The 22,678-nt window shown below is 35.1% G+C and overlaps 3 protein-coding genes across 4 annotated transcripts; 2 read left to right on the top strand and 1 right to left on the bottom strand.

The window, feature by feature from the left end:
* Positions 1-2,497: 2,497 nt before the first annotated feature.
* LOC110854062 (cuticle protein 19) lies at positions 2,498-3,763 on the top strand. The gene is made up of 5 exons (XM_022102457.2): positions 2,498-2,629; positions 2,692-2,757; positions 2,834-2,927; positions 3,079-3,122; positions 3,186-3,763. The coding sequence occupies exons 1-5, from the start codon at positions 2,603-2,605 to the stop codon at positions 3,261-3,263; spliced, it is 309 nt and encodes a 102-aa protein (XP_021958149.1). The 5' UTR covers positions 2,498-2,602; the 3' UTR covers positions 3,264-3,763.
* A 278-nt stretch (positions 3,764-4,041) lies between these two features.
* LOC110853710 (ubiquitin) lies at positions 4,042-4,949 on the top strand. The gene is made up of 3 exons (XM_022102019.2): positions 4,042-4,199; positions 4,328-4,661; positions 4,748-4,949. Exons 2-3 carry the CDS (start codon positions 4,341-4,343, stop codon positions 4,883-4,885), a joined length of 459 nt encoding a protein of 152 aa, XP_021957711.1. The 5' UTR covers positions 4,042-4,199; positions 4,328-4,340; the 3' UTR covers positions 4,886-4,949.
* Positions 4,950-5,564: 615 nt separating this feature from the next.
* LOC110854284 lies at positions 5,565-21,233 on the bottom strand. Of its 2 annotated transcripts, none has more exons than XM_022102711.2 (8): positions 20,794-21,233; positions 18,056-19,343; positions 7,822-8,169; positions 7,578-7,757; positions 7,397-7,501; positions 7,210-7,331; positions 7,118-7,145; positions 5,565-7,041 (listed from the first exon to the last, which is right to left on the bottom strand). In XM_022102711.2, the coding sequence occupies exons 2-8, from the start codon at positions 18,257-18,259 to the stop codon at positions 5,980-5,982; spliced, it is 2,049 nt and encodes a 682-aa protein (XP_021958403.1). In that variant the 5' UTR covers positions 18,260-19,343; positions 20,794-21,233; the 3' UTR covers positions 5,565-5,979. The 2 variants fall into 2 exon arrangements, with proteins under 2 accessions (XP_021958403.1, XP_035710731.1); XM_035854838.1 differs by lacking the exon at positions 20,794-21,233 and adding an exon at positions 19,652-19,668.
* Between the last annotated feature and the right edge of the window lie 1,445 nt (positions 21,234-22,678).

Genomic DNA, 22,678 nt, shown 5'->3' with positions numbered 1-22,678 from the left:
TCTTATCTCATCGTACTTATGCTGAGTGAAGCCCCTCATTAACTATCAAGTCCACTAACTAACTAACTAGCTAACTAATAAAGTTAAGCTGCGAGTCTTAGCAGAGGAATTTAGCATATGTATGTCGGTCGGATAGATTAGATTCTTAATATAATAATATTCACACATAAAACCCATCCGTCATACATCTGGTATGCACATATGAAGTGAAGTGGAGTGGTTAGCAGTAATTTGCATAGCTCTGCATTATAATGTCAATTCAATGAAAATCGTAACGCACAACAGGCAGATCCTGTGTGTCCATGTGCATATGTACCAGAAGTAAAGTAATCACTATTTATAATCTAAAGGCATATTTCGTACAATGCAAAAATTGTAAATTCTGCGATAGCATTATAAGCGAGAATATGTACATACATACACACGTGTAATTACGATACTAAAAAGTATTACTCGAAATCCTATGATATAAAAGATGACGGTGTTTTGGACTAGTTCGTTTAGACGGTTCGTAGCATGTACATACACGTAGAACAATCCGTTTATAATAGCAAATTTAATTAGATAAGCGGTTAATTAAGTTAATTATGCTATCCACAAACAAACTACATTTTTACATTGCATTCAAGAGAAGGAAGATAATTTGGACATGAGAAAATTACTATTTCGAGAAGCAGAGAAAAGTAATTCGATCTCTCATGACTCATGTTTCAAAAAATGAAATCGGAAATTTTGGAAATTTTGGAAATTTTCAAGAACTTTTAGAAACATTTCAAGTGTTTCAAAAATGAATGAAACTACGAATATTTGTGTCCAGAAAAGAAAAATCTATTAATTCATATAGGAAGTAAATACTTGTTTCAATAATAATCCTATTTTAGGAGCGGAAGTACACCTAAATTGAGAACTCCTCTGAATAAATCCTCCACCAAACAGTGATACATAATAAATAAATAACTACATAGATCAAACACTTTTCAATAATAATATTGAATTGACTACAATAACGTACTAATTTGAGCATATGTACGTACGCACAAAGCACATATTTAACTACAGGGTTAACCATAAAGGAATTGGCGAAAACCAGTGAATCGAAAATTATGGGGCAAAACGTGTATCGGAAGTGGAAACTATAATCCGACATGTTCGTACGTACGTTATCATAGCACGCGCATCGCAATAATTATTTACCAAATGTAGGGAAACGGTCTGATTCTGCTTTTCATACGTGAGAATAATCGTTTCTGAATTAAAATCTCACTCACATGATCACAAGTTAAATTCAAACACTTCAAATAAACAATGCGGTCGTAAAGAGTGGTGGAAACGCTAAATTCACAATATTTGAGGCGAATCACTCCCTGTGACGCTGACTGTTCGTATTATTATTCTCGTTCGTCTAACAATTTTGCACGGTAGACTAATTTTATTGTGTTGTAGAGTTTATGGTTTGGCCGAATAAGTTGGTTTGGTGCGTAAGCGTGTAATTGCTTCAATTGTTCTCAGGATTTTATTAGTATTTAAATATCCGATGTTTTTTTCACATATTTTCTATAAAAAAGTATGAATAGTAATTTTATTTTTAAGTTTAAACTAGAAATTTTAAGGAAAAAAATTATTAGAAAAAAAATTCGCAAATTGTCATCTCCAGAAGTCGATTGTAGTTTTTACAATTCAAAATCAATTGCATATATTTGGAGATCTGATTTGTATTATTGTGTCAGTTTATTCAATCTGCCGATTAAATCGAGATTATGCTAACAAGACTTCCGATCTTAATTTGAGTAATTATCACTATTTATTTTCTTGTTTTCTTTTTCACCTAAATTGTTACATTAGACGTCTTATTACATTTATTTTGTATCTTATCGCTTGATTCGCTTATCCAAAAAAATCTGCTGCTTAAATTTCTCGCCATACTACATACAAAAATTAGTTAATTAATCCGTCTAGTAGTTCTTGACCGCTCTATATTTTATTTAATTAAGATACTGTTATACTTAAAGGTATTTAGATAGGAAAAATATTGATCTCGGAAATTGTTAAAATAAACGGCATCATTTTTATGATTCCCTTCAGTAATTTTGTACTCATTTGAGAAACATTCTTAATTGTGTAGGTATGGCACACAAAAATCTGTTAAATGACTTCCCTCGTAGACAAACATACACAATTTTTAATTATGGTTTGCATGCATCTTAAGCTTAAAGCCGTACCGTTTTAGCTTTAGACGTTTATGATTGTACATAACAACAATTGTTATTATTATTTTGTGCATGCATGTCTTGATTATTTTGAGGATTAAGACTTTGCTACAATTAAAGCAACGGAACGAAACGGAACGATGCACTAATATATTTTACCCCATATTGTATAATAATGACCATACTACTTATTTGCACAGATAGAGATTTGCTTTACATAACGACTAATGATAATCTTATGAACATACACCGCAAACTCTGCATTTGAGGAGACGTCGACTGCATCTTTGGTATAAAAATGGTTCGCACTCTCAATTTCAGCATCATTCAGCAATTCCATTTCCTTTCTTCAGTTTCAGTTCTCAAAAGAAAGAAAGACTTTTTTGGAAGTTATCATGTCTTCAAAAATCGCCTTAGCATTGGTGAGTCAAGGATTTGAATAAGTTTCTGAAACAATAATTTAATTAAGAATTCGGTGCTTTAGTTGGTGGTGATGACTGTGACGGTTGTATATGCTGGACACGTCCATCATGACGAGGGATGGGGTTGGGTGAGTTGATAAGTGGTCAATTTTATTGAAGAGTTACGACTAGAATTTTTAAATTTGTTTTTGATTGATGGCACAGAGTCATCCCAAATACAAATATTCTTATGGAGTCAAGGACAGCCACACCCATGATGAAAAACATGCTTCCGAGTGGAGGGATGGAGGCAATGTTGGTAAGAGTGCAAAATATTTAATTATTTTCATGACAATTTAGTAGCTCAAAAGTATCGATGACATTATGAGCTGATGAGTTTTTCATGCCTAATTAATTTTTAGTAGATATTATTTAGTACTTTTCTGACAACTTGGTTCTTGAAAATTTAGGTGGTCACTACGCTTTGAGAGAGCCCGATGGCACATGGCGAACGGTGAGTAGAAGTTTAAGCTGTTTTGAAATTTTGAGGTCTAAAGGACGGATTATGCATATGCAGGTCACCTACTGGGCTGACAAGGGAGGGTTCCGTGCTAAGGTTGACCGATCCCACCACCACCACGGATGGTCCGGTTAAGAAATGAATAACATCATGAATAACAAAGAAAGCTTACAAATCTGCACGACTTGCCAAGTTTTAGCTTTAATTCCATTGTTAACTGCCAATATCCTCGATCTTTTTTAACTCAACCTTGTAGTTCCAACTTAATTTCCCTTTCCATTTTTCCCCTACCTTTCACTTCCTGTCGACCTTTTCCATGTTATCCTGATTCTTATCGTGTCCCTCTAACCACTCCCATCCAATTCCCATTCATCCTAAGTAATCCCTCTGAATATCATTCCTCGCCTAATTTTTCATCCATTTCCACCCGGAAATACTTTCTCGCCTCCTTCCTCCTGATTTTTGTATAACTTTCCCTTTCAGCCGAGTACACATCAAAGACATGCAACAAGTCTAACGTGTACGTTCTAGTCATCTTCGTTAAGTTTAAAGTCTTCTGAATGTTTAAAAATGCTCAACTCATGTACAATTTTTCGATTTATGAAATAAAAGTTAAGGACGAAAAATGCAAAATATGTTTCAAAGTTATTGTGTTTATCTATTGCAATTTAGCAAAATTCAGCAAATTTAAGTTTCATTTTGCAAAATTGAGCAAATTTTTCATATTAAAATCACAAAAAAAATCAAAATCTGCGCTTATCTTATTGATATTACAAAAGATGTGTCATCGACCCGCCGTTATCAACATTTATTCACAAAAGTGGATACAAATACAGATTTGACATGATTTTGCCTGCGTCTCACGAATTGGAGGCAGTCTCGCCTTTGTTCCTCACTCCTGCCTGCCACCTACCCCGACTTGGCGAAAACTGCCGGTGGTGGCAGTCCGTCTTTGAGTGAGGCATGCTTTTCTGCTTACTCCTTCTTTCCTTTCAGTAGATTCAGCAGATTGCTGTCCGGCGAATTATTTTTCGGTGAAAAGTTACACCCCAAAAAAGAATACGGATTTGGGTAAGTGCACCTTATCTTTGTTTTCCATCTTGTCGGGGATACCGTGGTGGGTGTGGTGGTGGAAATTTGATTTGTGTCCAACAAGTTTTTAATCTTTTCTCTTTTGTGTAATTGTGTGCAAATTGTAGATACGCTGTGAAGATGCAAATCTTCGTGAAAACCCTCACGGGCAAGACCATCACTCTTGAGGTCGAGCCTAGTGACACGATCGAGAATGTCAAGGCAAAAATCCAGGACAAGGAAGGAATCCCCCCAGATCAGCAGAGGCTTATCTTTGCCGGAAAGCAGCTCGAGGATGGGAGGACGTTGAGCGATTATAACATCCAAAAAGAGTCCACCCTTCATCTCGTCCTCCGCCTCAGAGGGGGGGCGAAGAAAAGGAAGAAGAAAAATTACACGACTCCTAAGAAAATTAAACATAAGAAGAAGAAGGTTAAGTTGCCCGTTCTTAAGTACTACAAGGTAATTATGCATATTTTGTATTTATTCGAGGTTAGTCAATTGGTTTAAGGAGGGGGATTGGAGTTTAATTGTATTAATTGTGTCAGGTTGACGAAAACGGAAAGATCCACCGTTTGAGAAGAGAGTGCCCTAGCGAATCCTGTGGAGCTGGAATTTTTATGGCTTCAATGGAAGACCGACATTATTGTGGGAAATGCGGGGCGACTTATGTTTATAACGCATAAAAGGTGTAGTTAAACTTTTTGAGAAACTTTCAAAATAAATCTTGAGTAAGTTCTATTCGAGGAATTGTTGTGTTGGTTTGTATTTTTTTCTTTGGCAGATAACTTTTATATCTCGTAGGTATCATCATCAATTAGAACGGATTATATTGTTTGTTCATTACTTTAAGAAGGAGGAGATTTGACCTTATTATCAAGAAAGAAAGTTTAGCAGTGGTCGATGTTGCATATTGCGGAAGATCAAATTATTATTGCTCTACAATTCGTGACAATTGTATTTAGCGTTAGCTTCAATTTTGTCACAATCAAATTGCATCATTCAGTTCTTGGGAGTAGCTTTACCTGTTGCATATCCGCTGTAATGTGACTCATCCTCATTTATGGTTTCGGATCGTTACTACCGAAAAGCGGACATGACCTTGGGTGCAATTTCGGACTTGGAAATATGTAGCAGGTTGAATTAAAAATTTACGTTTGCCAAAAATTTATATCAGGAAGGCCAAGTGTTGAAGACCAATAATGTTTTATGCGGGGGTGGGTGACTATAACATATCTGGTTTCGATAAGTCTGCACTTTGTTCTAAGTTCTATATATATACAAAAGCACACCATCGCCATTTGTCTGTCAATGCAGTAGCTATTTAGTAAGTTACATTTACAATAATCAATCCATGAGACGCAATTGTGCTGAAATTAGTTGATATTTTTATTATAACTCCAATTAAACGTCGATATTATGCATCATTTAATATTGACTTATGGGAATTGCAAACAATTGGTTCTTATATATCATGAAGCGAAACCTTCGTTCTGCAAAAATTAATGCCAATCTACAATAAATTTTGTTTCGACTTTCTAGTTAACCAACTTAATAACTTTAATTAATTATTACTGACTATCAGTCTATAATAGCAAGTAAAAAAACTTGGGTTGAAAACATAATACATTTTTCAACTAAAATTACATACCAACTAAATATTCTATGTTTAATCTCGTGTAATCAGGTTGCATTATTAGTTCGTTTTTAATTACACTCCAATATCTATCACTAATCAGATCTCTTAAAACAGTGAATTATTAACTACTTTATTACAGTACTACTTGACATTTTTTCTAAACGCGACATCCGACGTGACCCTGGAAGGGCAATATACGCTCGCCCTGTTGAAATGTCCCCTCCCACTCCCATAACCATTCGCTATTCCACATCCGTTCCCAATCCCAACTATTTGTGGGGCTCCATTACTCGTCGTTGTTGGAACTTGTTGGCGAACATTGTCCCGAGGATTCATCCATTGTGACGGGACCAGACTGGCTGTCCTGTAAAATATGGTGGGTTGCGGTGTCCAAGATTCCGGCCTGACTCTGGCGTCATGAGGAGTTGCATACCCATTATTATTACCCGAGGTATTTTGCGTCTTAATTTTAATGCTGTTATTTATCCCATTATTTCCATTCATAATTCCGTGAAGTTTTTGTTCAGTCGTGTTTATGTGATGGTCATCAAATTTTTCGGGTGGTTGTGAAAGTGAGAGTCGCCAAGATGTCGGAAGACCACCATTGACACCGCCTCCGCCGTTATTATTATTGAGTTCTCCTCGCCTTCGTCTCAGCGTCACTTTAAACTCGTCTTCTGCACTCTTTTCTCCAATGTTAGTATTTATTCCAATATTTCTCGAAGTCGTTGTAGGATTTGCGTGGGATGACCTTGACCGGATTTGATTTACCAGACCTGGAGTTTCATAATCGTCGTCGTCATCGTCATCATCATCGTCGACGAAAGGACTATATTTTCCGGGTCCATGTTCAGTAGTCTGAGCTCGGAGAAAACTTCTCGGACTGGGACTAGAACCACCACTGATTTTCCGGAGAGAAAGAAGTCCACTTCCAGATCGACTAATAGAATTTGAAACTTTTCGCCGGAGCGATTTATTATTGACGTCTTCGCCTCCAAGGCCACCCATCCTGTCCAGGTCAGAGTTTGATGCGGACTTGGAGTTGTTGGAGGTAGAGGAGGATGACTTTGTGGATGACGAGTTGGGAGAAGCAGACCCCGTGGATTTGCTAGCGTTAGGATTATAGGATGTCGTTGAGCGGAGCATGGAACCATGTTGATTTCTGAGGGCTTGGCGTCTCTCTTTGCTCATATAAATGCATTCCTGGGATTAAAAAATATACATATTTTAATATATTTATGACTTAATGAGCCAAAATTTTAAGAGATAAAAGACTTGCCTGCAGCAACGTGTACCATTGATGAAGCCTGAAATAAACATATATTTATGTATTTACGAATTTGTACTTAAAAGTAAGTATGTAGGACATACGCTTCATAATTTTCCCCTGGAACTCTCAACAAGATTCTTGGTTCTGTGGGTAGCACCAAAGCAATCATAGATCCACTTTTTCTAGTTTCCCATTCTACACCATCAACTTCGGCGAGTCGTAGCTAAATAAAATTTAAAATGTAGTACATACATGTCACAATTTCATTATTATGTAGAAATTACTTACTTTATAAATAAAAGATCCCATTTCGGACAACCGCACTCCTGACCGGTGAACACTTGTCGTCCGTCTGAAGCAGTTGAGGTAATCTCTCGTCAAAATAAAGTAACGCTGAAATTTTTTTTTCATAATTATAAAACACCATCAAAATACGAATACTTTGTCCATTATTTCATGTATTCATCACCTCCTTCCAACGTGACCACATTTTGTCCCTTTGTTGAATAAGGATACCCTTCTTAACTGCTGGAGGATCACCCCAAATGTCTACAGACTCCGTTACGGGACGACCCCCTCTCTCCGTCGTGCCCCACACGGATCGCATACTGTTTTGCCCAAGTTCCCAGCCACTCGCAAAATGTGCCAACTATAGAGTATTTTTAAGTAGAATTTAGATAATTTTAAAGTAGTTAGCAAATTAAAATATTTACGTCTGGGTGTCCATTCCAAAAAGACGAAGTCGCAATCGAAATCCTTTTCGGATTTAGGGTCGAAGATTCTCTCGGTTTTGGAATTCTAAGCAATGTGAGCGTCGTAGCACCTCCACCAGCCCCACCACCGCCAAAAAGTGACGTTGATCTCCTCGGCGGAAGTGGTGGGGGTTCCGTGGGTGGCATATTTTGATGATTTTCACTTATCAGATGAGCACGTGGCAAATTATCGTACAATAATTCATTCCTGGAATTTCTGAGGTGCGAATTTTTATCCAGGCCTCCAAACGCGGATGATGCCGACGCTTGACTGAGCGTCCCTCGAACTGTTCCCCCACCATTTTGACTCTGCAATTAAAATGACATAAACCATTACAAATCGTGATTAAAGATTTCGAAATTTTTCTATATACGACATTATCTGTATTAATTATCATTCACTTAAAAAATATATTATTATTTAATAGCCCATTACAGTTATTAAGTTTATTGCGCTACAGGGGGCTCAATTTTCATATCGGTTTCTCCACGGTTTATGCATTTATTTGGAATTTTTAATTTGCCAATTGTCTAAATTTTCATAATTCGTTTCATCCATCTGTCCGTTATTGTCATGCAATCGCAATGATAATAATCCCCACGAGGTCCCCCATGGCGGTATAATTAGCTTATTAACTCGTTCAACGTGTTTCGCACTTGGTGCATGTTAATTCAAATGTAAAAGTTTGTATTTCATTGTTTTACAACATTCTAACTGTGTGTTTTCTTGCGTTACGTACCGAAACCAGATTATCTTGTATTATTCGTCGTCTCTCCATTTTCTTATTGCACATTATAATTGTCATAATCTTGGTCTGGTCATCATCTCTGAGAATAAAAACCACCCTACAAATCACGTTCTTAAATATATTCATGCAACCAAAATGTGCCATGTTACAGGACAGAAGTCAATGCCTTTAACAACAAAATTCACTTATGCATGAATGCATTAGCACTTAACCTTTAAAAAATATGTAGCATTCTCATATCTATCACGGCAAACAATATGATTAGCAACTTTGACAAATCTGAACATATTTGGAAATTCAATTAGCTTTTTTCACCAACAATATCACCACCACTGACCTTTTTACAGAGAACAATATCGTTACAAAATTAGCATGAGCTAAATTATTATTTATGCTAATCTCAATGATTTTTAATGACTTTATATTCAATTTTTGTAAATGAATAATGCTTCTGTTGAGAAGCACAAGTATTTCTACATACAAAATTGCAGCATAGCAAAACATGCCTACCTGCATTTCCTTCTCACATTTCATTTACTCCCAAACTGTGTAAAATTTTTAATTTGCTTTGAATCGTAACGGTTGTAGGGGTGTCTAAATTATACAACAATAAATTACTGACACGGGTGAAGGCTACTCCCATTTCCAATTCTTTTTGAAAAAAATAAACACACTGCAGAAAAGTCAACTTACTCAATAGCGGAACAACTTGAGAGACCTTATCTAACATGTCAAGTAGGTAAAGATTGTTTGTGTGATGACCGAATCATTACCGTGTCTTATGCGATTACAAAACTTCGCTGTCCGTCACCAGTTGCCAGTCAAGCAGATTTTAAAAAAGTAAGCTAAATGCTATAATAAAGGGTAAATTGACGTGTCAAAAAACAACATAAAACACACGCCGGCAGTGTCGACTTTTAAATTACAATTGGTCTGAGTAACTATCTCATACTTGTCTCCGCCTCAAAAGAGAGAAAAAATATGTGGATTTTGTTAATAATATTATGACTCAGAAGATTTATCTCCATTCAAACTTATTTACGTTGCATAAAAAATAATGCAAAACTTGCTGAACCAAGTCAATATTTCATTATGTGAGGTATGAAATGGGAGGAAGTTTTTCTTACCTAATTAAATTGTCTACTTGTTAAAATATGCGAGAGGGTTTCATTCATCGTTTAGATAACTAAATGGCTGAAAAACTTTCACTATTGTCTCACATGTAAAAGATGCAGGTAAATGTGTACGACTCGATCTTTGGATGGATGAGAATAATAAATAATTTAAAGCCGAAAGTCATCGTGTTGAACGAGAATGAATGAATCAATTTTTTGATAAGTACTTACCTTACCCTATCTGCATAAGGTGTAAATAAGTGAGAGAGACAGGTGGACAAAGGGTAAAGTATTTCATAATTGGCTAGAATTGGAAATCTGTTCCTTTTTTTAACTGAACAATTAACAAGTTCCTCACGGATAGATGAGAAAAGGAGGATGTAAAATAAATTTCTTTAAAAATATGTAAATATATTATATGTAAATAGCAATGGCTGCGGAACCGTTGGGACAAAAGAGGGACAATGTCCCCACGGTTATTAGATGTCCCCATCATCTCCCCATGTTATGCAAACCCCTCCCTTCCTATCCCACAATGTTAATGTCCCCACAGCGTCCGTCCGCGGCCACTGGTAAATAGCTATGCGGTTCTCATAAATCTTGTCACTTGGTGGCACAAGCATTCCTTCGTATCGAATAATTTTGAATTTGTTTTACTAATTATTATCGTTCCAAATTCCGTTAAGTGAAGTGTATAACGGAAGCTTTTATCTTGACTGACAAAGTTTAGGACATCATTATTTTATGGACATGTTGGCATTTGCGTGAGGAATTTGCATTATTGTCAGAGATGGATTGCAGCATGCATGTTATGTTACTGCAAAATCCAACATGTACAAATGCCATCTCATCTTTCTCTATTTAATGAGGAGAAGAGTTTGCAGAGTTGTTGTTCTCTCCATTAATTATCAGTTTATTACTTACTCTAGGCAAGTCAAGAAGTGAAGCAAGTCATAAAATGAGACAAAGGGACACAAGAAGACAACAAACGCTAATGGATGGATGGAAAGTGAAACTGCGCTTATTTACAGTTTACAGTTACTCACTTAGATATTACGGCCACAAGAAGAATGACGCACAACTACTTTTAGATTGGTTACATGCAATTATAATGGCAGCATGAAAAGGGTTGATGGATAACGTAACGTAACAGGATGAATTGATGATGGATGGGTAATAAATAATATTTCATGAATAGTTGAAGAATGTCATTTTGATCTCGTTTAAATCAAATCCGGAATGAATTTTCAAAAGACAGATTTGTTACACGATATTTCGTCAATTGTATTGAGAATTCCTCGTGTAATGCACACAAATTCCAGAATTTTACAAAAAAACTTTAGTATGTTGAACTTGAATTGTAAAATAATTTGAAAACTTTTTCCACCTCATAATATTTTATTTTATTTACACGAGAAAAGAAGAAGGAAGCCGTTCTTTTCAGTAATTCAGATAATAGGCAACTTCAATTCAGTGAGTTTACGTAGCAGATCCGACTGAACATAATAGTGGAAAATACTGCATTAGCTTTTTTCAACTTTTTTTTGTTACGTGTACAGAAATTTACTGAATTCAGCAAAACACAATAATATCTGTATCAAGGAATGCAATGCAATAACGTTTTTGTGATCAATACGCGGCGGTGATTTACATGAGCGAATTTGCAATTTTAATGGTCGTTTGCGAAATTGTCTTTTTTTATGCAGAGAAATCATAAAATGCGTTCATCCATCCATCTTCAATCACATTGAAATTCCAGGTTATAAAGTCACGATAGAAAGCTAAGCTACGAAAAACTATATGAATCTCACTCGATCAGAAAATGAAATAAGACTTTTGCTCGCCAAGAAATTTTAGGTATATTGATAAGCTTTCTAGCATCGGTAAGTGATGAATGATTGTGATTCATGGTTCTTGTAATCGACACAGAATCAAATTCCAATTTTCATTTAAAACATGAAGATGTTTGGTAAAAAGTTCACCTTTTCCAAACATTAAATTTACGTCACTTGCCATTTTTACTCGTACACATGCGGTGTACGTATGTTACATACATACTTCGCCTCTTAAATTAGACAGGTACGCAACTTTGGTAAGCAAGCAAGGTTGATTATTAGAGCAAATCGTCCAAGTCCAAGTCATACCAAGCAACAAAAATGAGATACAAAGTAAAGTACACATTCCATATTCACCACATTTCTCTTTACATTTACATTTTTGTAAATTCACGGTCTATGCATCCACGCTTTTATAAAAGACCACCCTCCCCTCATCTCACCAGCGCTGCGCTGCACTGACAATTGCACTTTTTAAATTCATCATCATCATGATAACACAAACTTTAGTTGCGCTGCATGCAGGTCTGCTGCGATACTTTTGCAAATCAATTTCTTTGAGCAGAGCACAATTCGAATTAAATTAAAAGTAACCAAACCGAATTAACTCACAGCTAGATGTTGACGAGTATATTATTATATCGCATCTTTTTTTTCGTCGGTCAGACCACGGGAATCTGAAGAGTAACGCACAATGAGATGAGAACACACTGAAATGAGTTTAGTTTAACTGTACATTTATTTTTATTTTGGTCGCTGGTTTTCATGGCTTAACCAAGCGGATTTTCATGCTATCTTGTCTTCTCGAGTTTTGAGATGATGAGAAAATTATTTTGATGCTCAAAATACGGAATTAAACTGCCGGGTTGGATTACACGGTGGATACATATCGTTTGTAATAATAACACAGTAAACCGCATCGTACCGCTATTTGTATGTGTGTATTTATAAAGAAGAGTAAAATTGAAATGGTGATCTCTCAAGTGAATTTATAGTAGGTTTAATTAGTGTAAAAACCACGGTTCAAATGTAACCTGAGAATGAAGTGGTTGGAGGTGTTTGAGACGAAAAAAAGCTGATTTGTATTCTGAAAAGTGTAATAAAATGGATGAAGTTCTCTTAAAAGAATGGAATTTTTTTCTTGCCAAGTGAACTTTTATTGCCCAATATAACCAACCAATTCCTTATTGTTTTGGAAGAATAAGTAATTTTAGGCGAAGAACAATGAAGTTTTTTTAAGTAAGGTCGCCGACAGCGTGAGTTGTTCCTCTTAATAATTTTTTGACTTGAGATGAAAATGAGACACTTATTTTATTTTACCATGTCGTGCTCCCATTCATTTATTTGGCGTCGTAAAAAGATTGCTTATTAATTGGAGACTGTGCGCAGGAAGGGTGCAAAAAAGTTGGGATCATGTCATTATATTCGATGATGATACATGAATAACGAAAAGATAATCAAAATTTGGTCCGCTATATTTTTGAAGATATCGCTTATCGATTTGTGATAAAATAATAATATTTAAAAGTTAACCACAACCTGAAAAAAACTTTTTTGATAACTCTGACCTAACTCTATTAAATATTTGTAGCTTAATTTTAAAGCGTAGTTTTTAAAAGTCGTGCACATTTAATGTTCTTAAAAGCCGCAAAACCCACGAGTTGTGTAACACAACGCAGTAATTTCATCTCTCGTGGTTTTTTAATGCTTTTACATGCAAGCAAAACAACTTATTGTTCCGTAAATGAAGTCAACGGTACAGTTGAGAAATGAGAATTACGCGTGTATAATAAAGAACCGGCCGGTGCGTTACACATACGAGCACGAAACTATTGTGATTCGAATCATTGAATTAAAAAAACAAAAGATTTTTTTTTAAAAAACGCAACTTGTTCCTAAATATTTTCTAGATTTTTGCAGCAAAAATTAAATAGTCCAAATAATACATCTATTCGTATGGTGCAATTTATTAAAATGTATCAATTATTTTTGTTATTGGCGCATCTGTCTAACAAACAACTTAATAATTTTCTTCATTGAATTAAAAAAAAGATTTTTTTTTGAAAACACAACTTGTTCATAAATATTTCTAGATTTTGCAAAAATTAAACAATCCAAATGACACATCTATTCTCATGTTTCTTTTATTAAATTTATCGATTATTTTTGTTATTGGCGCATCTGTCTAACAAAAAAAAATTTAATAAGTTTCCTGATTCAGCATAAAAATAAAATGCTATCTTTTTTATTCAACGACAAATAATGAAAAAAAATGTAAATAACAAGAACTTCATTATTTGCAGATGTTGAAATTGCACACATTCCTCCTCTGCCGCACTTATCCACAGTTGTGTATTATTATCATTTTCCACTAATTTCTGTAATGTCACTGCCATCCAAGAAATTAGGCTGAATTACGACAAGAACTAAATAAAAATTTCTGAAAAGAATGTAAGTAATCATCATCATTTCCACATTTTACCAACCACCTTCTGGCTTACTTCGAAGTATTCACTATGAAGACAAGAGGACGGTTTTGTCTTGGTGAATCCTAATTGCGACGAGTTAAGAAAATGTGTCACCCTCATCAACTCAACCGAATAGCTGCACATTTAACGAATTTTGTCCCATTTTCCAAATTCTTTTCTCTCCCTTCTTTATTATCTGCCTGCCTGGCGATTGTTGTGTGTAAGTATTTATCATGAAAAATAATGCGTCTTTTAAATTTTGGTTGGTCTTCTTCAACCATAAACACACACACACAAAAGTCAACTGCATGCACTTCATCAAAGGAATAATAAATAATGGAGGAGAGTCCTTCTTCTGAACAATTTGTGACTCCTTTCCTTGGCTTAATTTTTAAATCACATTATTTTCATATTATTATTATAAATTCTCTCGACAAACGTGGTGCAGTCTGACTGAGAGAATCCCGTTCTAATTTTATTTTGGTGGCCTTCTTCTCGGAATTAAAGATGCAGCAGCAGAGATCTGAATTGATGAGATACAGATAAAAATAAATGGACTATATGCTGCCGTGCTTTTAATTTCTGCAATAATTACGGCGACAAAGCAATTAACGGGAACGTGCTAAAATGAGGAATTCATTCTTATTCCATGTCATCCGTGTCAACTAAACAAAACTTGTGTAATAATAATAATAATAATAAGGAAGACTTGAGGCATTATTATTATTATTATTATTATTATGCGGCATTGAAACCCACGTTGATTTATGTAGAAATTAATGCATAATAATATTTTAGCTCATGCATGGTAAAAAATCTTGAGCTGAATATGAATGAAATTACTTTCGTAACAGGAGTCAAAAGTCAGGGTGATAGAAAGAAATTCATGAATTTTACTAGGTGAGCGAATTAAAATTGTTTACATTTAAGGTTAAAACTGTTCAGCTAATTGTTTTTGGGTGCTATTCATAAATTTCACAACAAGTTAGTTGGATGATAAGCAGAACAGATAATTTTTGTTCGTTCTGCATAATCACACAATGTAAATAAGTATCATCGACGAGTCCTCGAAACAATACGAAATGTTGACTTTTTTAATGGCCATAGTAAGTTTATTGTCAATTAAATTCATCGTCAGGATTGAATTTCACTATTTATTTACAGCACAAAACCTACCACATCATCCAACCCAACTTCACTACTTAACTATCAAGTACTTGGAAAAGAAATTAATGAGCTCCGTCACAGTCAAAGTCGTCCAATACGTAAGATGTCTAACGAATAAATGAGACAATTTAGCAGCAACCAGCTAACTGAGTGAGTGACACTTGACTTGAACTGCCATTGTGATTTGTGATCCATCGTCAACTTATCATGTGTCGTTAATGGTGACCTTCTCAATTATTTTATGACTTATCTACACAGAAACTCGCCCTTTCTCCTACTCACTCACCCAGAAGAAGAATGAATACATGTGCCTACGATGAATGTGCAATGTGCTCTTCGAATTTTTGTACCATTTGCAAACAAAAACTAATGGAACAATTAACAATGAAACTTCAACTACTTAATAACTAATGAGAAAATAATGCTCGATTCATAAAACAGGAAAAGAAATGATTTTGTGAAGAAAAAAAATACACACACTTTTAACAATGAAGGAAGACGTTAAAGAAGAAATCTCATGCTACTGTAATACATAAAGATTGCTAAATTTCCTCAAAACCACGCCCATCCGTCCCACTTGAGGAAGATAATTCTTCCTTTCTGCTCCGTCTCATTAAAGATGAAATTGAAGAAACCAGATTTATAAAATAAGTACGTGCTTTTTTCGGGATTTAATTGCACTATCCTCAATTTGCAACGGGGAAAATCAAGTTCACTTGCACATAAATGCGAAAATTTTGCAATTGTAAATCCAACATATTTAGTTAGTTATAGGTCAGTTAAATAGTTTGGCAAATTATTTCTCATTCTGATTTATGTTAAGCAAAGTTTAGCTTATTTAATTCAATATTTGGTCAAAATTATTGCACAATGGTCACGCAATACATAGGACCACACACACCACCAAAGCCCTAAAGTTTGTCCATGTGTCACAAACCATCCATACATGCAAATGCTGATCTCCGTTCCAATTGTACATTGATTTTATTGGCAACACTTCCCATTGTGTGAGATCATTTCATTTCATTCATAGCTATTCACCATTGAACAAACAGACCAGACTTACATAGATATGTACTTATCTGTATGTATGTTAGTAAGTAAGTAGTTGGATTGGATAATAAATAGGTGGTCAATCTCTCCTTAAAGACAATGGGAGCTGATTGGGGTATTAATTAGGACTGGTTTTGGCATGCGTCTGTCCCTGTGTACTTGAATTATAAATTATTTTATTACCAATATTGCCAATATTGGGTTTCATTTTCGTTTCATAATGTCACCCAAGAAAGAAGAGATGGATGTAGCCTTAATCCTACATAAAACACAATGCATAATTATTATGACAACTCTCAATTTCCATCCATTCCACCAGACCAGGTTATACTATTATTATTGCATTCATTTTCCATTCATTTCATATGCAGCTCAAGATTTAAATTAGAATTGAAATTGAATTTTTTCCCCTATGCAAATGAAACTGTCAATTTCTTCGTGTGTGTCCATTTTTGAAGGATTATATGAATCCAATCCAAAATTTTATGCTAACCTGAAAGAGAGAGAAACTATTGCATAATGGGAGAAGATTAACACCTATACGTAGAAGATTTTTAAATATTAAAGAGGTTGAGGAAGAACGAGAAAATATTTTTTAAAGATTTGGATAAGATAACCATAATTTAATTTTTACGAGGAAATGTTTAGCCCCAAAAATTGAATTTATTTTAATCCAAATCCAAAAAAATAGTGTTATCTAATTAAATATGCCAGGTATTTTGCAATGGCGAATCGCCGCATATTTAGTGGTGTCCATATTCTTTTGTTTATAATTGCCCAAATTGTACTACATACATGCTTTTGTTTTACTTTTAAATGAGGAGAGCACAGTCAAAATATTGACATATTTGACAACCCTTCAATACCATAATTAGGCCGACGATGTAGTATTTTTTAGTGCATACATAATGCATCTCCATCAATTCATCCCTCCACCATATCCATTAAAAATCCATTCACCTATAAAAATGTGGCTGAGTAAGTAGATAAGTAAGTACATAAGTGGGTAACCAGTATTATGATACAAAAATCAACCAAACCTGTCACCCTCCCTGCCACATGTCCTCCCCAAATTTGGCAATTTAGGTAGGCAACTCAGGTTACAAGTTAAATACATAGTTGCTAGAAAATTTGGCTTGGAAAACAATAAAAATTATCGTCATTACTGCCAAGATAAGGTAGTTCATTGGGTCGTTAACGTTATAACATGGCTTAAAATTAAAAGAAGCACCACCCTTCAATACATATACAAAATATGTCTGGTGGGTGGTTTTGGTTTGTCATAAGTTAAGGTAAATTTGCAACCCTGTAATGATTGGAGAGAGAGCACGATAATATATCTTATCCGGTGTTTGAAGACTTTTCTTGGATGACATCACGTTATGTTTTGCATATTATAACATTAATTCAGTTCAGATGGGTTTGGCGTTGGGTGTTCCGTGAAATAGAAATTATCAATGTGTGTGCATACATATCTAACAAGTGGCGTGGCCCACTCCACATTCATCACAAAGTTTGCACATTCAAGGAGCAGATCGTGGTACTAAAATAAATATATTGAGTCATTAATATTCTCACTAACACACGTTCTCTCATAAGAAATGAAGTACAGTTAATATTAATTAATTAATATGCACGAGACATGTCCAGCCTGATAAATATGTTGATATTGCCTGATAACTCAGGAAATCTGCATTTCTCTCCCATTTCCTTAAATCCTAATCTCTGTTCTTATTCATTTAATGACTAATTTAAACCTGGGACGACCTAAATTCCATGAATTTCTAATTAAATTATGATTAAATTACCTGGTGACTCATTCGGTTCAGATAACTCCTATTGTTAACAGCAGCAGAAGTCGGGTTGCTGGTACTGTTTGACGACGAGGTGGGATCATGATACTCCTTAAAAGGATAACAATACCGTGTCCTCTCATCCTCCGCAGATTCACGGATCATCCTCAGCGTGCCCAACCCTCCAGGGGGACATCGGCTTTCCAGCTCGAGCACCATTTCTAGACGACTTTTTACTCACTACTTCCTTTTAAAGGTTTATTATTTTACACGACGAGATTGGATTTGAGTTTGACTTAATTTTATAACGTGTGTCACACATATAATAAATTAGTGAGAATCCGGTAATTCAGTCACATTTCTTAAAAAAGAAGTTCACTATTTTTTCCCACTAATTTTTCCACCACCACGAACGACCACTGGAATTAAATCATAGTTATGTCACCCACTTCCATTTACGCTGGACTCTGGATCGAGTTATTATATTTTATTTAATGGTTTTAGTCACACACTTCATTGCGTAAGTTGAGTTGGAGGAAAACAGGAAGGAGCATCATCAACTCTCATCCATGGATTGGATTAATGTTTAATAAGTACGTACATATTTTGTACTGATGATGGTTCGGTTTTCAATGTGTGTAGTAGAATAAAAATGAGAATGAGACTTCCTTCCTGGAATTGTGACTATGTTTGGTCATAGGCTTCGTCACATCCAGTCACATCCAACCGAGGAGATAATTTCCCCTAGAATTTATTTCCCTCTCTCAAGATTAGGTAAGTATTAAGGCAGCGGAGCTGTTGCAATAAAATAGTCTTTTCTCGTCACTTTAACGATAATCTGTGACACAGAAAGGAATCCAAAGTGCCATTCAAGCTGTCGGCCAAGTATAAGTTAGTTTGTAAAAAAAAAAGTGCAATAAAATGTCACCCCACTCGTGTTACGCACGCAGCAGTGTCGATACATACAAAAAATAACAAATACAATGTTATAATAAACACAATTATTGAGTAGCAAAAGCAAAGTACAAAGTGCCAGCCTCCATCCGTCTCAAAAAAAGTTTGCTTGGATATGTATTGGCTGGGTTGAAACTAAACTTGTCCTTCTAAAGCAATTAACACCGAACTGAAACTGAATACACTTTAGCGAAATAATATCAACCCAAGTTAAAATTCTGCTTCGTCTTTTACTGACTGATACACGCGACTGGGTTGTGATAAATATGTAGGTTTGGTTTTGGGCGTGTGAGGTCCTTGAGCTACGGTTTGGTTTGTCTGGTTTCTTCAAAGTCCTTGGTTTGGTTTTCTGGAAAGTCAACAATATTCAGTGATTATTAGAGAGAAGTTGTAAAGTCACTGAAACTTAGGAGTTGATAGATTTTGGGTCGTTTTGTTTTATGAAAAAATGAAAATTTTGGGTTGTTGTTTTTTTCACGGGAAAATGAGATTTTTGTATTCAAACAGTTATCATTTATTTATCGATTTATGGGAATGATAACCCTCCAAGATTAGGAGATAAGTAAATAATGTTAGATTTAGGTCGTTTATCCCCAAATTAACCTGAACCAAGGAACAATTGGGATTTAAAAAATTCTTGTCTGTATAGCAATTCACTTTAATTTGTGGTTGACTGACGGAACAAGGAAAAAACTTGGAAACGTCATGTTTCCTCTGAAGAATTTGCAGAAAAAAAGTTCTTTCTGGTCGTAACCACTAAATCATAAAAAACCATTAACTGCAAGTTTTAGTGTACAAAGTGAAAATAAAGCTGGCAAAATGTTTACCAGCTTAAAAATGCTTTATTATGGTGTAAAAATCTCTATGTATATCACAGACAGCAAAGAGTCACGTCACGCAAAATATAGCACATGTTATGTCAACAACATTTTTGACGGTTCGTGTATGCATGCATGCATATGGATTAAAATTGCATGGAATTGATATGTTATGTTAGCCCAGAAATGGTATCTGCCTGGTTATCGATGTGCTCAATAAAAATCGTTTCGTTTTTCATACACATTAAACCACAAATATTAACATCTGATTTCCCCAATTTTGCAACTCAATCATCTCATCACATCAAAAAAGAATTCCCACGATTAAATTTAATCTCAACGCGTAACTTACATATTAGATTTTATTATTATTGAGGTTAGAGATTCATAAACAACAATGAAATTCCTTGAAAATTTGTGTCTGATCGCCGGTTATCAACAAAGAATCTCGCACAACACGAAATTCCATTTGTTTGTTACACGTTGTTTTCGCTTTCCTTATAAACTCTCAAATTTACGAATAACACACTTAACAAAAGAGTTGTGAATTATATTTTCATTTTCTAAAAATTAGTATCCCTTCCTCCCCTTTGTTATTATTTTCACGAGGCACGACATGATTTTATCATTTATTTTGTAAAACAAAACCTTAGTTTGGACGACTTGGCAGAAAATCTTCTGATCAATCAGCAATCAGGAGAGATCATTAGCGAAATGTGTAGTTGTTGGAGCCAATAAATAAATAATAATATAAATACTGATTCGTCGTACTTTGCAACAAATTAAGATCAAAATCTTGCATGTAGATGGTTCTTGCCAACTTTGTTTTGAATGCGTAATGAGTTTTTAAATTAAGATGCATTTTATGTCCTAATTGCTTTGTTTTGTTTTTTCCAATTGGAAAATTTATCTTATTTCTTGGCAAATTATTCTAAAAATTGCATCATTGCTTAAATAGAATACGAGCTTTTTGGTTGATACCTTATGGCATATTTTTCTGTCCAGGATTCCAGTCCAGGTAGTAAAAAGATGTGATCTTTTCACGTCACCGTGTATATTTTCATACAATGATTTCCACACTTACTTTACGTCAATGTCATTAGAGACACGCCATGCCATCACAGAACCTCAAGAAATGAACACGGTAATAACAATAACAATTTACGGTACGTACATTCTCTACCACCACGATTATTTCTGTAATGGAATGGAATTTCTTGGGCTGGAGATAAGTGAAACTGAGTTCTCAAACTTGCACTTTTAAAACAAAAACTAATATTTTGACAGCTTGTTTCTTCTCCAAGTCACGAAAGACGAGACAAGAGTTACGGAATGGAGGCAGTTTGAGACGAAATTGAGACAACACAACTCCTGAGACGTGGTGTGAATCCTCGTAAAGGCGAGCGAGGAATGATTCACTTCTCTCTCAGCGTTCACTCACCACACAGTTTTCCTTCTTGTAAACGCAGGTATGTAAGAGATGACGACTCTCTAGTGAGAATCACTAAAGTAAGAAGTGGTGAGACGAAAATACGAAGAAAATTCAGTCATTCATGAATTTTCGTGAAGAAAAGTTGGGAACATTCATAAATTGGTTCATAAACTAATTTTCATGGACAATTTTCAATGTATGATAATCTTATAAAAATGGAGTCATCTTATTTTGGCATGATCAGAGCAAAATAAAATATTAAAGTTATTTATTCTGCTATATAAACCGTACCACTTATCTGACATGATATCATGTTCATCAAATTCTTAAATTTTCCAATAATGTCGTGAAACCATTACATTTTTCTTCTCCTATGTATCACTCTTTACACAACAATGCAAACTTATGAAATTGTGCACGTATGAGACTCACGTTCACTTCCACATCAGGTTTTCTTCCTTAATGGTGGCGTAAGTTGTAGTTTAGCACACATTTTTGGCTTTAAATGGCAAGTTGCATGCACCCCACGTCTCCTTTTGGATGGGGGTCTCTCCACTTTTGGCGTGTTTATGTTTGTACCCGGTGTGCCTGTGATGCAATATTTATCCGATTCAGGATATACAAACTGCTTGCCCTTTATTACCCACTGTCCAGTATCTCACCCGCAGATAGGCAGATCACCGTCCTAGTTTAATCTAAAGGAAATTTCTAATTCATTTCTCCTCCCGACAGCAAACGGTTATTTTCATTTGCTAGTTTCTACCATTTCCAACATGATTTTTAGTTATTTTTCTCTGATTTGAAACGGCTATATACAAAAATTCGTGAAGGTCACACAATTTTTTTATGGAGACAGCAGCAGGTAACCAGCTTTAGAATTACGGACATACATACATGGAGTTTGGGAGAGATGTTTCATTTCATTCGTCCAGCTTAAACTGTTTTTGACCGTGTTTGGCGAAATTTAGTTGGACCACGACGAGAGAAAAAAAGGGGAATAAAATTCAATTCAATATTCAATTGTGTGTTCTGTTCTCCTTTCTTTCTGCCCAATTTCACATTCTCAACTTGCCATGAATCACTCGCAACGTCGGATTTACGGCTTCATCTCGTTGCATATTTGATTCGCAGTTTGCTGGTGGTTTGGTTCTGGGATGGATAAGCTGAAGTGGGTGGTGGTATATTACAAACTTGGGGAATGAATGTGTGGTACTGGTACATTTTACGAGAGAAAATGCTAAACCATTTTCCAGCAGGTTGGTCGTTGGATTGGATGTGGAACAAATTACAAATATTTTTCTGTCTGGTGTACAAAATTAATAGTTTACACCGACCGAGCTTATTTTAAAGAAAGTGCGTCTAATGACATTATCCGCAAAAAATTGCACTAACCAAGATTATCAATCATTTCTATATTTCAATTTCAAATTTTAA

The sequence above is a fragment of the Folsomia candida genome, unplaced genomic scaffold (genome assembly GCF_002217175.1).
Source record: "Folsomia candida strain VU population unplaced genomic scaffold, ASM221717v1 Fcan01_Sc009, whole genome shotgun sequence".
NCBI classification, from domain to species: Eukaryota; Metazoa; Arthropoda; class Collembola; order Entomobryomorpha; family Isotomidae; genus Folsomia; species Folsomia candida.
The sequence above is the reverse complement of the archived record's forward strand: the minus strand, read 5'-3'. Positions and strand labels throughout refer to the sequence as shown.